This window comes from Rhipicephalus sanguineus, chromosome 3 (assembly GCF_013339695.2).
Source record: "Rhipicephalus sanguineus isolate Rsan-2018 chromosome 3, BIME_Rsan_1.4, whole genome shotgun sequence".
Classification (NCBI taxonomy): Eukaryota; Metazoa; Arthropoda; class Arachnida; order Ixodida; family Ixodidae; genus Rhipicephalus; species Rhipicephalus sanguineus.
This window is the reverse complement of record NC_051178.1, coordinates 32,006,844-32,020,172: the sequence shown is the minus strand read 5'-3', so window position 1 is coordinate 32,020,172 and position 13,329 is coordinate 32,006,844. Positions and strand designations below refer to the sequence as shown.

General features: G+C 47.4%; 1 protein-coding gene across 1 annotated transcript in view; it reads right to left on the bottom strand.

The window, feature by feature from the left end:
- Window positions 1-13,329, bottom strand: part of LOC119385368 (translation initiation factor IF-2-like) — a 91,117-nt gene that overhangs the window by 64,030 nt on the left and 13,758 nt on the right. The window contains exon 4 of the mRNA XM_037652820.2: window positions 1,949-2,088. Within this exon, the coding sequence (XP_037508748.1) occupies window positions 1,949-2,088 (140 nt within the window). The remainder of the gene's footprint in view (window positions 1-1,948; window positions 2,089-13,329) is intronic.

Below are 13,329 nucleotides of genomic sequence, written 5' to 3'. Positions count from 1 at the left end.
GTAGAGTGTGCGCAAGAGACATTGATCATATTTAACCAACTAGCCCACTGTGAAGTTAGGAGATCTCTTTCACAAAATTCTGTGCAACTCAATTTTATTTCCTTGACTGTAACTCGCTTTTATTGTACCTTTACTACAGTAGACTCTTGATAATTCCAACTTTCGGTTAATTCAAACAAATCTTAAATGTTTCGTTGGCCAGCTACGTATTTTGAAGCCCCTTAGCTCAAACTGCCTCACTGCACAAATCTGGTTAATTCAATTTTATTGCTTGTCCATGCCTCGAAATATCTGACATCTTTGTTGCTCCTAACTGAACATTCGCGTTTTGATGTATCAGTTGCATATAAAGCCGATTGCGTGCCTACAAAATGGCCAAACTAGCCAAACCGCACGCCCCAAGAGTTTGCATACTGACTGAGGTAGAAAAAAAATGCCCCCACCTCCCCGAAGGGAATCGTGAGGAAATGCGAATGCATTTCTTGCGCCGAGAGTACACGGCGCAGTAATTTTAATGGCGTAAATTAATGACGAGACGAGGATTTGTACCGTAACCATTTATTTACACATTCATCAGCACCTGTTTGTGTTGTCATTGTACCTGACGGCCATAATCTCGGCCTTGTGGTCGCCGTTGGCGTTTCACAGCGGCGTCTCGAGCACACATTTCGAGAGGCGCCCAGCCAGCGGACGGGAGAGTGGGGCGCAGGGAGGAGAGAGAGCGAACGGCGAGAGAAGGAGCGGCGAAGCACTGCACCCAATGCCACCTAGAAGAGCGGTGCGGAGCCGGCGCGCGCCCGCGCAAACCGCGGTGAGGAGGCGGAGCGCGCGCAGTCACGTGGGCTGTGACGTCGCTGCGCCGTTGCTACAGACGCTCCTCTCCTTTCCTCGCGCCGTTGCTATGGGACGGCGGATTCAGGGTCGCTTATAAAGTGCATTCGCACTTAAAAAAACACAGTCTGACCTTGGTCGATCGGGTGGCCAACACTTCTTAAAGTCACTTTCGCCGCAGTATATTAGTGTCATGTGGAAAAGCGCCCAAGATTGGGAAGGAGCTAATGGGTGTCACGTGACACAACAAATTTCATCCCTTAATTACACACGTGTGGTAAGATAATGAGTACTTGTATATCGCTGATGTCTAAGAACTCTACTTGCAATGATGCAGAGCTGCTTATGATGTTGATGCGAGTCTCAGAAACAATAAACATCCCAACACTAGTTGGTATGTTGCCCAGAGTCGTGCTTATGAGAACTTCTTATAGTTCAAATAGAATCCTGAAGTCCTCTCGAGTTTAAATTACTGAGAGTCTAGTGTATATTTTAGTTTTATATTTAAATAAATTTTTATCTGATGTGCCATTGAAATTGTGTCAAAATATTATTATGTCAGACGAGGCATTATTGTGTGGTACGCTCAGCACTATTTATGGAACAGATTTTCAGTCAGCTTCTATGTCAAAACGTCAAAGCATGTATCTGTTCCTGTGTTAAAAGGCCTTTTGTGTCAACATTTTATGTGTTTTTCTTATTGGTGCATAACCCTTCCCACCAACTCTCTGGGAGACCAGAGCTTTGTAAGCTAAAAATTTGTTTCCCTTGTTTCCATTCTTCAATCTTTCAGCTTGTGTACCTTCTGGTGGAAATGACACATGATCATGAACTCGACACTGGATGATTGGGCACATACAGCCAATAGTGTTTCTGACACTGTGCCATTGGGTGTGGCAGCCATCTTGTTTCAGGGATAGTATTTATGAAAGCGATTGCCCGAGAATACCACTCCGTTTTTCACCTACATGAACCTGCTCCATCCAGCAAACATAGAGACGTGCTTGCTAGGCATTCTCACCAATTCTCCTGCGTACATGACCTCAATCAAGCCCAATCGCCGATGAATGGCATATGCACAAAGTCAGGCTGTGCCCATCCCCAGCAGTGCACTGACCAGATGCGCTGGCTCCGATCATGCAGGGTGGCTGCCCGCGATTGGGCTTCATGCAACTGGGCCTCCAGCTCGTGTTCCCGCTCGGCCAGCCGTTGCGACCGCTGCTTCTCGGAGGCCAGTTGCTCCTGCAGGCGCTCCACCTGCACACAGTGCTCGCTGTTGGGATGGTCTGTTCACAATCAAGGAAACGGTGGTTAGCACAAATGCGTACACTCAGGCTGCCGTTTAGTCCACTCGCGAGACCAAGTTATACGTGACTTAGTGCGATACTGCCGAATACATTGTTCAATAAAACGTGTTGCTGGGTGAGTTCATACTTGAAAGGTAAAAATGGTATGCGCAAATTATACACAATGACACAGTAAGAAATACAAGGACAAGCGCTAATTGTGCTTGTTTGCGTTTTTCTTACTGCGTCACTGCGCATACTATTTTTACCTTTCATGAACCCATCTTTCTTGTTGCACTTTTGCCCAGCAATGCGCTTATGGGCAGCAACCACTGCCTCGATGTCAGCACTTGTGGTACAGCACTTGGCCACTCACTTTGCCATGCACTTCTTCGATGCTGTGTGTGTCTACACACTCATTTGTAAGGCTCTTCTCTAAAACCTGTTCTGTGTTTCACATGAGCCTCAGTGACATACAAGAGACTCTCAGTAAACGGAAATCCCTTAAACGGAACTGAGATGATTGGTTTCATATTTGGATTCTGCACCCTTGCTCCTCCCTCAGTAACTGGAAGCCCTGTTAAACGGAACACATTTTCCTGGTCCCTTCAGATTAAGTCTAATGAGAGTCTACTGCAGTGGTTCTCAAATGGGAGTCTGCGGACCACAAAGACATTTTTGGGACATCCTCGAAAAAAAAGAAACAAACACAAACATCTTGAGGTTTCAATTCTGGTGTCAGGGGTCCTTTAAATTCTGCATAAAATGCAGCTTCACTACTGTGAAACCGGAGGAAGTGCGTAGCACGGACACCCAGCAATTCCCATTCGTAGAGTTCCCACTGCTCTGTTTACCAAACCGTTGATGTCATCAATGTTTGAGGTAAGCATGTAGGGCTTCCCCAGCACAAATAGAATCTTGTTAGCGAGATTCGCAAAGTCAGTATGCGACATGCATGCTACTTTTTGCTGTGCTTTATCGACTTCCTGCTTGTTACGGCAGTTGAGATACGTGTCGTCCGCAGCGAGTTCCGCCAGGTTGTTTCCCCTGTAAAGGCGTAGCGACAAATGCACCGGAGAATGCCAGTGGGAGGAGCAATCGTGCTTCTGGTGAGGCAATGGCTCCATCTCTGGCGCAGAGTCAGGTGCATGTTTCAGAAGCATTTTTAGCGATTTTAAGTTAATTATTGCGATTACTTGTTGGTCATTTCCGTTAATTATATTATTTTAGACATCATTCGTTTATTTTAACCCGGTTTTGAACACTGCTAGCCTTGTTTCAGGCCTGTATTGGCCACTTGATTTTGAGCGTGATGTCGCCCCGTGAGATCTATAGATGGACTACAAGCCGGGTCACTGAAGTGCTATGCACTTATAACACATTCTTTGGAGGCACACTATGTCCCGTGACTGCAACCCCTTCTGATTTTTGACATGCTTCACCACATAGCAACTTTGCACTGCGGAGGAGCTCACCTGTTTCCCCTTCTCTATGAGATGGCTGTAAAGCTTTTGCTGCAGTTTTCTGTGACATATGCAGGCGAGCATACTTTTTCTAGAATTGTATATTTGAAGAGCAAACATAGCTAGAAACAGGTTGAATGTGGCTGCTGACCGCACAAGTTATTGACAAGCTGTTGAGATTGGATTGGCGTGGCACTTTAGTTTGACCATTCTTTGCCAGGAAGAAATAAAAGGCACCTATTTCACGCTGCATGCTGTGTTAATTTATTATCCTCCTCCCCTCTTCTCTCACTGCAAGGGGTCCCTCTTCACTTCCTTTTAAAAGTTCAAGGACGCTTGAACTTCACCTTCAAGAGTAAAATGCAATAACACGACTCAGTCCCATTCACATCGTCCTCTCATTCGCTTCCCAGGCTTCACTCCTCAGTGGAAAACTTGGCTGTGCCACAAGAAAGGAACGTCAGTGGGTGTAACACTGGCTATCTGAAACTCTCCTATAATGTATGCCTACTGCAAGTGAAGTTGCAAAGTGTCCACTACGCCATAATTAATCATAGTGCAAATCATTTTTTAACAGCATACGGTGCTAAACAGACGAGGACGAAGTTGAAGTCTGTTTAACGCTGTAAGCTGTTCAAAAATAAGCTATCACCAACTAGCCCAGGTTTTCCTTCTTGTGCAGCAAAGTACCCACTACGCATCCGTAAGGCGCTCGTACTGCGTCCTTCTTGTCTTATGCTTTGTCCTGTTCACGCTGATTTTACAAACATTCGTAAGGCAATACGCAAAGCTGTACACTTTGTTGATGCTGTTGCCAATTATCATGATTAATTACATCTGAGCGCTTTGTAATGGGTGGGCCCCCTTGTTACACAGTCCACATGGTGCGATGCCTAGTGCAATTCTGTTCTTCTGCTCCACAATATTACATGCGTTAATGAGACTCCTCAAACTACATGATGCCTGTATTTGCCTCGAGGTCTTCGAATGGCACCCTCTCGCGTGTGACGTCAGAGAGGGGACTCGAATGCTGCCCTTCACGCATGCGTTCGCTATGCGAAGGCTGCTCGAAGCTACCAGCTGGTCTCTCCTGCTCGAGTTATTGAAACATTAGTGGGCAAGTTGATAAAGCAATTTGTACTGAATGTTCAAGCAAAATGCCCAGCGAAATTGAGCGGAGTTGCCGTAAGGAGCACGTTCAGTGTCGATTGCTCCTGGTGTCGTCTGCTAGCCGTCAATGTGTACATCTGCATGTATGGCGACGATTTCTTTTCGTGACTGTCCTATGGCTGTGGCGTATTCAAAATGACTTTCCAGACCATTTTCGATCACCGACTTCAGCGTTCGGGCTTCGGCTACCGTGTCTGCGTTAAAGCGCAATATGCGTATACCACATGCTGTGCTTGTTCGGATGCCAAGCTTGCTCCTTCGATTCAATTCCTTTGTTCGGAGTTTTAAGCGCATGACAAGAGACGTGTGATGTCATTCAAATAAATAAAATGGTTGTTACAGGCAACAACCTTTGATTAAATCCAAGTTTTCAGCAGCTGCCGTGTAATAGCATCGTAAGTACTTCAAGTTTAAAGAAGAATTAAAAAGGTTGAGAGCACGTGTCAAAAGGGGATGCACGACGGTGATATGAAATATTTCATAGGTTGTGCCGTTTTTTTTTGTTTTTTTTCAGCATAGTTTAACCCATACGTTAATAAATCAACGTTTGCCGACTCATTACTGGTCATTTGAAAGTATGCTGAACAGAATTAGTGTAATCATACTAACGTAGATAAATACAAAGCTTTTGCATCAAAAGTCGTAGTAAGATGTATTTGCAATAGAATAGTGTAAATCACTCTCAACGGCCGACTCCTGATAGGGCGTGATGCGGTCACTGTACTAAAGAGACTCGCAGGGTTCCTTATGCATTTGACTAAGATGACTCAAAGGAGAAATCCATCTTCTTCTTTTTGTTCATTGATGTTCAGTCGATGTTCCCCGCCTCCTTCCGAATGCTTTTTGGACGTAACGTGGTTTTGCACTGCCTCCAGGGTACGAGGCATTGCAAGCTTTTTACACACATTGCCTGGTCTTGCATTGCCTAAGTGATCGACCCACCGATCACTTAGGCAATGCAAAGCGACGATGTCATGTGATGACATCATGTGACGTGACGTTATGACGTCACAAATTTTGGCGGTCTGTGATGTCATGAGGACGTCATAAGGTGACGTCATCGTGTGATGATTTTTACAGCGAAAGCTGTTATGAGATCACTTAAGCGGCCGTTTTTGGCGCCGTAGTTGTCCGCCGCTGCTGCCGCCGCCGCCGCCGGTGTCCGTAACCACTATCGCTCGAAATAAGAAAAAAATTCCAGGATGGAACGAGGTTCGAACATGCGTCCTCTGCGTGGGAGCCCAGTATTCAACCTCTGAGCCATGCCGGTGCTTGAAACTGCTTTGCAAAAAGGCCCTATACAGGCTTCATGTCGGGAAGGCACCACATTATCATATGCAATATAGCGTGGTAGAAGAGTAAAATAAGCACCAAGCGTCGCACAATGCAAATTCTGTAACCAGGCACCACACAATGCGAATTGCGCACCGAGTAGGTAGTTGAATGCTTCCAACCCATTACAAAGGGCTCCGCCATAATTCTGCATCGTCATCAGGCACAGCATCAACAAAGTGCGCATAATGCCTTACATGCGTTTAACAGGTACCATGGCTCTCCGTAGAATGACGGAAAATGGCACAGTGCTTGCTTCCCTACTTCTCGAAAATTACAATGATTTATAGCGTAGTGGGTTTCTCGCAAGTGCACTTGTATTGGTTGCCAAGGAAGCCCATAAGCGCATGATCCATTTCCTCGGGGTCTCAGTAAAGTTCTTTGTCCCCCCCCCCTCTCTCCTACGTCAACGTATGTTATAGACGGTTTCAAGATTGCGATAGCAGGAGCACGTGGTGTACCCCAAGAAACTTCCGGTCACCTCATTTATTATTCTGCAACACCGAAGCGTAAAGCGTTTTTTTAAGATTTGTCAGAGTAAGGGAATACTCTTTCTCCAGTTTCACATAAAAGAAAGGCGCTTATAGTTAAAGACTAACTCTTTCAGTGTGGTGTGTAGCTTAGAAGAATATTTAATTCAAATATTTTGCTAGAAACAGGGAGAAAAGTGTTGAAACTCTACGGGCTACTCGCCAAGGCTTCTGTTCCCCGCCAATCCTGCTAGCCTACGCCAGCGCAGGAAACCGGAAGCGGTCCAGGGCCTGTGTTAGTAAACAGTGAGACCCTCTATACAGCATGGCAGGAGAGGGAAATAGTGACCGGGCGTCACACAATGCATATTGCATAACTAGTGGGCCGTCAGACTTGAACTTTCGTTCAAGTCTGTTTACATAACGCTAACATTTGCAAATAAGCCGTAAAATTGATAGCGCTTCGCTTCCAAAGCAGCGCAGGTTCTCTTAAACTCGTTTGCGCTTTCACGTAAGCTATTTCAACGCCATCCAGCCCAGTGAGTGACGCTACGAACTCAGTGGCATGATCCTAACTGCGATGGCTCTGTGTATAGAGAAGATACGTTAAATGTTAACATTTCTTAACCTCCTGTAATGCTAGCAGCCATCTGAAGAACTATCATTACAAGACAATACAGCTAGTAGTAGTGGCGTTTAACGAAAATGCTGCTGTTCTAGCCACAGCCTAGCAGACGACGAAAGCCGCATCCCTGCCTTTGCGTCACAGGAGCGCTGTTCGCAGCGCCGCCATCGGTGGCGCACCAGGCAAATAGTTTTTTTTTTTTTTTTGAGGCTGTTTCAAGCACTGGCACAGTTCTGTGGTAGAACACCTAACTGCCACACAGAAGGCCTGGGTTCGAATCCCACTCAAACGAAAAATTTTTATTCTTTATTTATTTTGTCGCATATATCAGCCCTCACACCGATGTGCTCCGGTACAATTTATTTAATTGTTTGCATATATCTTTATTTTCTGTTCACGGACAATGCCAACACCGACACCGAAATTTCTGCAACACAAGCTCTTTAATGCTATCGCATTAAAAATTGGACATGAGCTCTTTAACGCTATCGCATTAAAAAGTGAAGTGGACAGTACGTAGCACCTCTACTGTCCACTTTGTTCCTCCCCATATTTTATGTATCTACTCAAAAATACAACATGCTACACCAACTGGCCGAACTGTCAACCGTCATAAAAACCCGAATATAGGGCAGGCAGAATTTTTCTTCAGAACACTGAGATGACAAAACAACCATCATATAGTATACCAATCACTGGCAGCAAACTAAAGGAGTCTGGCAAGTATAGGTGACTAAAGTAAACCGTCTTAACTGCCAATGCCATCATCAACATTGCCTTGTTACTCCATGATGATGATGATGATGACAAACTTTATTCAAAGACGGGCAGAGCCCTTGTGGATTGCCCCGAAGAGGATTTGGTGATGGTATGGTCTCCTAGTCCAGGGCTCCGCTGGCTCTTGCCATCCTCTCTGGCCGCAGGACCAGCCCGATCTGGTCGTCGAGGGCCAAGCTGGACAGCAGTGCCTCCCACTAGAGCACTGCACGGGCCCGGGCCGGCCCGAAAGCCCGGGCCCGGCCCGGCCCGCGGGCTGGGCCGGGCCGGGTAAGGGGTTCTTGGATCGGGCCCGGGCCGGGCTCGGGCCCCTGGTGTTCGGGCTCGGGTCGGGCTCGGGCCTGCGCCAGGCCCGTATTAGGCCCGGGTCTCATACGTATAGGTATAATTGCGGGTGTACATTGTGTGGCTCTGTTTTTGTTGTTTTGTGGGGTTTAACTTCCCGAAGCGACCCAGGCTATATGAGACGCCGTCGTTGAGGGCTCCGGGTAATTTAAACCACCTGGAGTGCATTGGCGTGCATAGAAATTGCACAGTACAAGACGTCTACAATTTTGCTCCATCGGTATGCTACATGGGATTTCAAGAAACGCCTAATATAAGTTTCCGCCATTATAGTGAGTGAAAGATGTTCTTGGGTACCGTGTAAGGAAAACAACGGTAAACTGCCTAGATTAGTGTGTATAAAATGTGCACGTTTGTATCTAGGGAAACATTTCGAGTATGCAGCTACGCTCGCATGCCCGTAGACTAGCCAACGCGACTTGTGAGTCATTAATATCTCAGGAGCTGTTTTTCGTGCATTTTAAGTGCAAGATGCGAAGCGACTCTTATCCCAGGGCAAGCGCCGTTGTTGATTTTCCCATTACTAGTGGCGATGCGCCAGACCATAGAGACACTCGTTTCCCCGAGTGGCAGTGACGGTGGCGGTGACTCGGGGAAGAAGGGTGGGACAAAGAACCTTGTTGTTTTGAACACGAAAACGTAGTGTAGGTTGGGTGCAGTTGCCTGCCGAGGAGTCAACACGACAGCTTTAATTTATGTAACGCTGCCCAGCCTGGCGTATTCCTCCCAGAAGCAGATAGAGCACGTTTTTTTCCCCATTGCATTGTGCAATAGATGAGGTTTGCAGGAGACTTGCTACTTTTACTCAACAGCCCTAGTTCGTATGCAGTTGATGTAGACTCAATTTAAAAATGTCTGCCATGCTTTTTTCTCCACTTCATGCAGGTATTATATTTTGTAGTTGTTCTTTGAAATGCAAAAATGAGATTGCGTGGTTAGCACTGCGTGCGTAAATGAAAGAGGCAGCTATGACTCCAATTATATTTTATATTGCCCTGCAATCATTTCGCAAGAGTGTTACGCGCGTAATTCACCAAAATTATACACAGTACCGGTGAAAGTTGTGCGGCAGGTATCTTCACAATAACCGAAGGTTGGACAGTGCCTCCTTTATGCTCAAGGCATAACTAGCTGAAACGGGCCGGGCCGGGCCCAAACCTGTCGGGCCCGGGCCGGGTACAGGCCACACTTAGGAACACCGGGCCGGGCTCGGGCGGGCCGGAGCATGGCGTTTTCGGGCCGGGCCGGGCCCGGGCCGGAAAAATCAGCCCGTGCAGTGCTCTACCTCCCACTGCTCACCGGGGTTTTCATGTTGTGTTCGAGGTGGTGTAGCATGCACTCCCATGTAATGTGGAACAGGGTTGGTGTGGCCCCACACCATGGACATTTGTCCCTGTAGGCTGTGGCACGGCCGGTCTAGAGGCGCGCGCTCACTCCTTCCCTTACGGCCTGAGCAGCCGCCGGGAGTACAATGGAACTTTTTCTATACAGTCACGAAGGGCGCGCTCCGCGTGAGGGCGTCGCGAGCCAACCGCCCAAAGCGCGTTCCGCCGCATGGGCTTCGTGTTGTAAACCAGCTGTGCCTGGCCAATTTCTCGTGCTAATTACTTCTTTCGGTTGTAGCAAGCGGTGAAGGAAGTACAGGTGCATGTGGGGACAGTGCCTTTCTCGGCACTCGGCCATAGAAGACGCACACGCAGCGCTACTAGCAACAATATTTTTTAAGACCCGACCACCTTATATTCGATGGAGGCGAAAATGACTGAGGCCCGTGTGCTTAGATTGCTGTGGCTGCAAAATTAATTTTCAGGCTACATTAAGCGCATCCAGGATTCTTCTGTCGCCGCTGGCGTTGGGAACTTTACAGACAAGACGTACACTGCCCTGCTTTTCACCACGAAGTCCACAGTGCAGACAGTCCGATTTCTTCTGAGAAAAGGAGTAAACTATGTGCTCACGAAGAAATTTAACAGTGATCCTACAGAGGCGTTGTTTGGAAAATTGAGGGCAATGTGCGGGGGCAATGACGCGCTAGACGCAAGAGCCGTCGTAGCTGCTTTGACCCACATTGTCAAGGAAAAGGCGCTACCTTGAAAAGACATGCGCATTCGCGACGAAAACATTGAAGAAGCAGCGGTGTCTATTCCGGAAGATGTTATTGAGGAACTTGAAGCTCTGCGAGAACCTCCTCGCAAACCACCAAACTCTGTTGCCTATTCAGGCTTGGTGTATGTAGGTGGTTACATTGCCAAACTCATCACTGATGTCGGTCGCGAAACATGCGCCGTGCTATAGTGACGATAAACAAAACGAGCAGTCCTTTGTATCATCTTCTCCATCAGCAAGAAGCCTATGATCTACACTACCCAAAGCCGGAGTTACTATCAATGCTGGACACAATTGTGAAGTTCTTCGAGAAAGCAGTCAAATATCTTCCTCCAACGAAAATCCTCGAGACTCTGCAATTGACTGTTGAGCCATACCTTGAAGATTCACCACTTCTGGACTGTCCGGAAGGTGTGGACAAGAGTCACGCGAGAGTGCTGGCTCATATTATTTCTGAGAAGTTTCTCCGGATTCTTCTTATTAACTACACAAAAAAGTTAACAGATCAGAATGACAGGCCTTCCGGTTTTATTCACAAGCCCTCGCGGAAGCATATCAGGCTGTGACAGACTTGACTCCTTTAAACTGTGATCGTTACTACAGTGTTTTACCAGCAGTGATTTTTTTCAGTTCTCCATGCGCATATTGTTGTAGTACCAAGGAAAACATTCTGTTTCCCATTGAAAGGATTCTCTGAAAGTTTTTATGTTTCCTCTTCGTCTGCAGCGTGGTCGTCCCCATTATGCAGTGACTTTTACTTTTTTGAAGTATTTGTTTCAATATTAAAGCGCGAATTAAGATATATGCCTCCAACAAAAAATGTGCAATTTTGTTATTTTCAAGTACAGCGACGGCCGGCACATACAGTTGAAATAAACATTTCCTAAACCACGATTAAACCGTTTCCTCAACCAAATGCAATGTTCATCCTCTTATTCTCGAAGTTACAGAAACCTAAAAAAAAAAAAAACAAGGCTGTGTTATAACCGCGTCGATGCCTTGCCGAGCAACAGAAGCGGGCTTATGAGCGGCCTGCGCCACCACTTCTGTAAAGCGGAATTTACCAGAGTCATCATATATACTTGCTACCATGTTTCTATCGCATTGGTACCATTAATACCATATAGAGTAACTTCAGAAAGCGCCACGGTAAGTCGGAAGCCGAGCACTCCCTGCGCGCGCTAGCCTCCGCAACGGACGGGAGTGAGTTAGAGAGCAGTTGGCTCGGAGCGCCCCCACGAAATTGCGGCCATAGGTAGCAACAACCCCCCGTGCGCAGGCCGTAAAGGAAGGAGCGAGCGCGCGCCTCCAGACCGGCCGTGGCTGTGGGTTGCATGCGATGAAATGTGCGTAGGTTTTTGTAGGCCTGTTTAGAGTCTACGCCAGGCAGTAGCCTCCTCCGTCGTAGGCTTTTGATGAGGCGGTGAATACTGACACCCTCTGTGGTAATTCAGTATTGTGGCATGCTGGAGGTCAACTGGCTCCAGGTCCTCTGCGGTCAATGAAGGAAGTGTTCAGTTGTGTACAAAGCCTCGAGCTGCTCGATCGGCGTGCAGGTTACTCGTGATGCCAGCGTGTCCCGCTATCCATATGATAGTCTGGATGCTGGAGTCCTCCTTGTCTTTCCTTGGCAATTGTGGAAGGACTTGTACAGCAGGCACACCAATTCTGCCTGTAGGAAGTTCCTGCCCTGTAGGAAATTCTGCCCTGTAGGAATTTAGTTACTACAGTCGAACCCGGGTATATCGAACTCACCAAAAAACGTTTATTAGTTCGATATATGGCATAATTCGATATAGGCCCGCTATAGGATTTTGACACAAAGGCACATAACAATAAGAAAAGTACTTTATTAATATGGTGGCTTACTTGCGTGCCCTACTTTGGAACAAAATAGACCTGGATTTTCTTCTGTGTCAACGACTTCGCTGCCTGCGACAGCACACACGCCTCCACGTTGTCCAACGAGTCGGAGCAGCTGAGGCTGCAACCTTCCACATTCACGCAATAGCGCCGGACCAACGCAAGTGCACTAATCACTTCGGAGGATGTAGGCAATGGGCCATCGTCAATTTCCTTATTGTTGTCGCTTTGGCTCGTGGTCGGCACGACGTCTGCAACGTAGTCCTCATCTTGTAGCTCACCCATGATGGCGACATCATCGTCCGCACTGACGAACATGTCGAATGTCGATCAGTCGATAGCTCCCGGGAACTCTGCCAGCTCGCTCCAAACTTCGGCGGAAACACCTGCCGTGTTTTCAGTGCTGTCATCGGAATTTGGGGTGTCATCACCAGGCATGCGGAAGCCGGCACGCCTAAAGCAGTTCTGGATCGTCTCCTTCGTGACATCTGCCCACGATCTACTCAACATAGAAAGAGCTCCGAGCAAGTCGGTCTTAAGCTCCCTGCCGACACGAAGGTTCACAGAGCACCAACAGGCAACACCACCAGCACGGACCACGCTGAATGAGGACTCGAGGAAAACAGGCAGCAGCAGGCACACAAGCATAAAGAAAGAAAAAATGGCGCTCACTTCTACCGCCTCTGTACCTCGGAGAAAGCACGACGGCCTCTGATTGGCTGTAAGCGCTGCGAGCGGGCCAGGATCATTTCTTGCAGGGGGGTGTTCGCCCGTGCACAACCGGGTCTAACCACTTTTTCTAGGGTGGCGCCGGCAGTTTTCCCCGCCACCGCGAGGGAAAGCCAACTTGCTGGGGCACTTTTGAGGCACATGGAGTTTGATATATCGGTTATCGTTGCTATTTTCGTTCGATGTAACAGTAACTTTTGCTATATATTCTCAATGTAAATTTACCGTGTTTAGAAATTGTTCGATATACGGGATAATTTGATATAAACGGGTTCGATATAGTCGGGCTCGACTGTATATCCAAGCTCTCATGAGCCTTCTCCGGCATAACA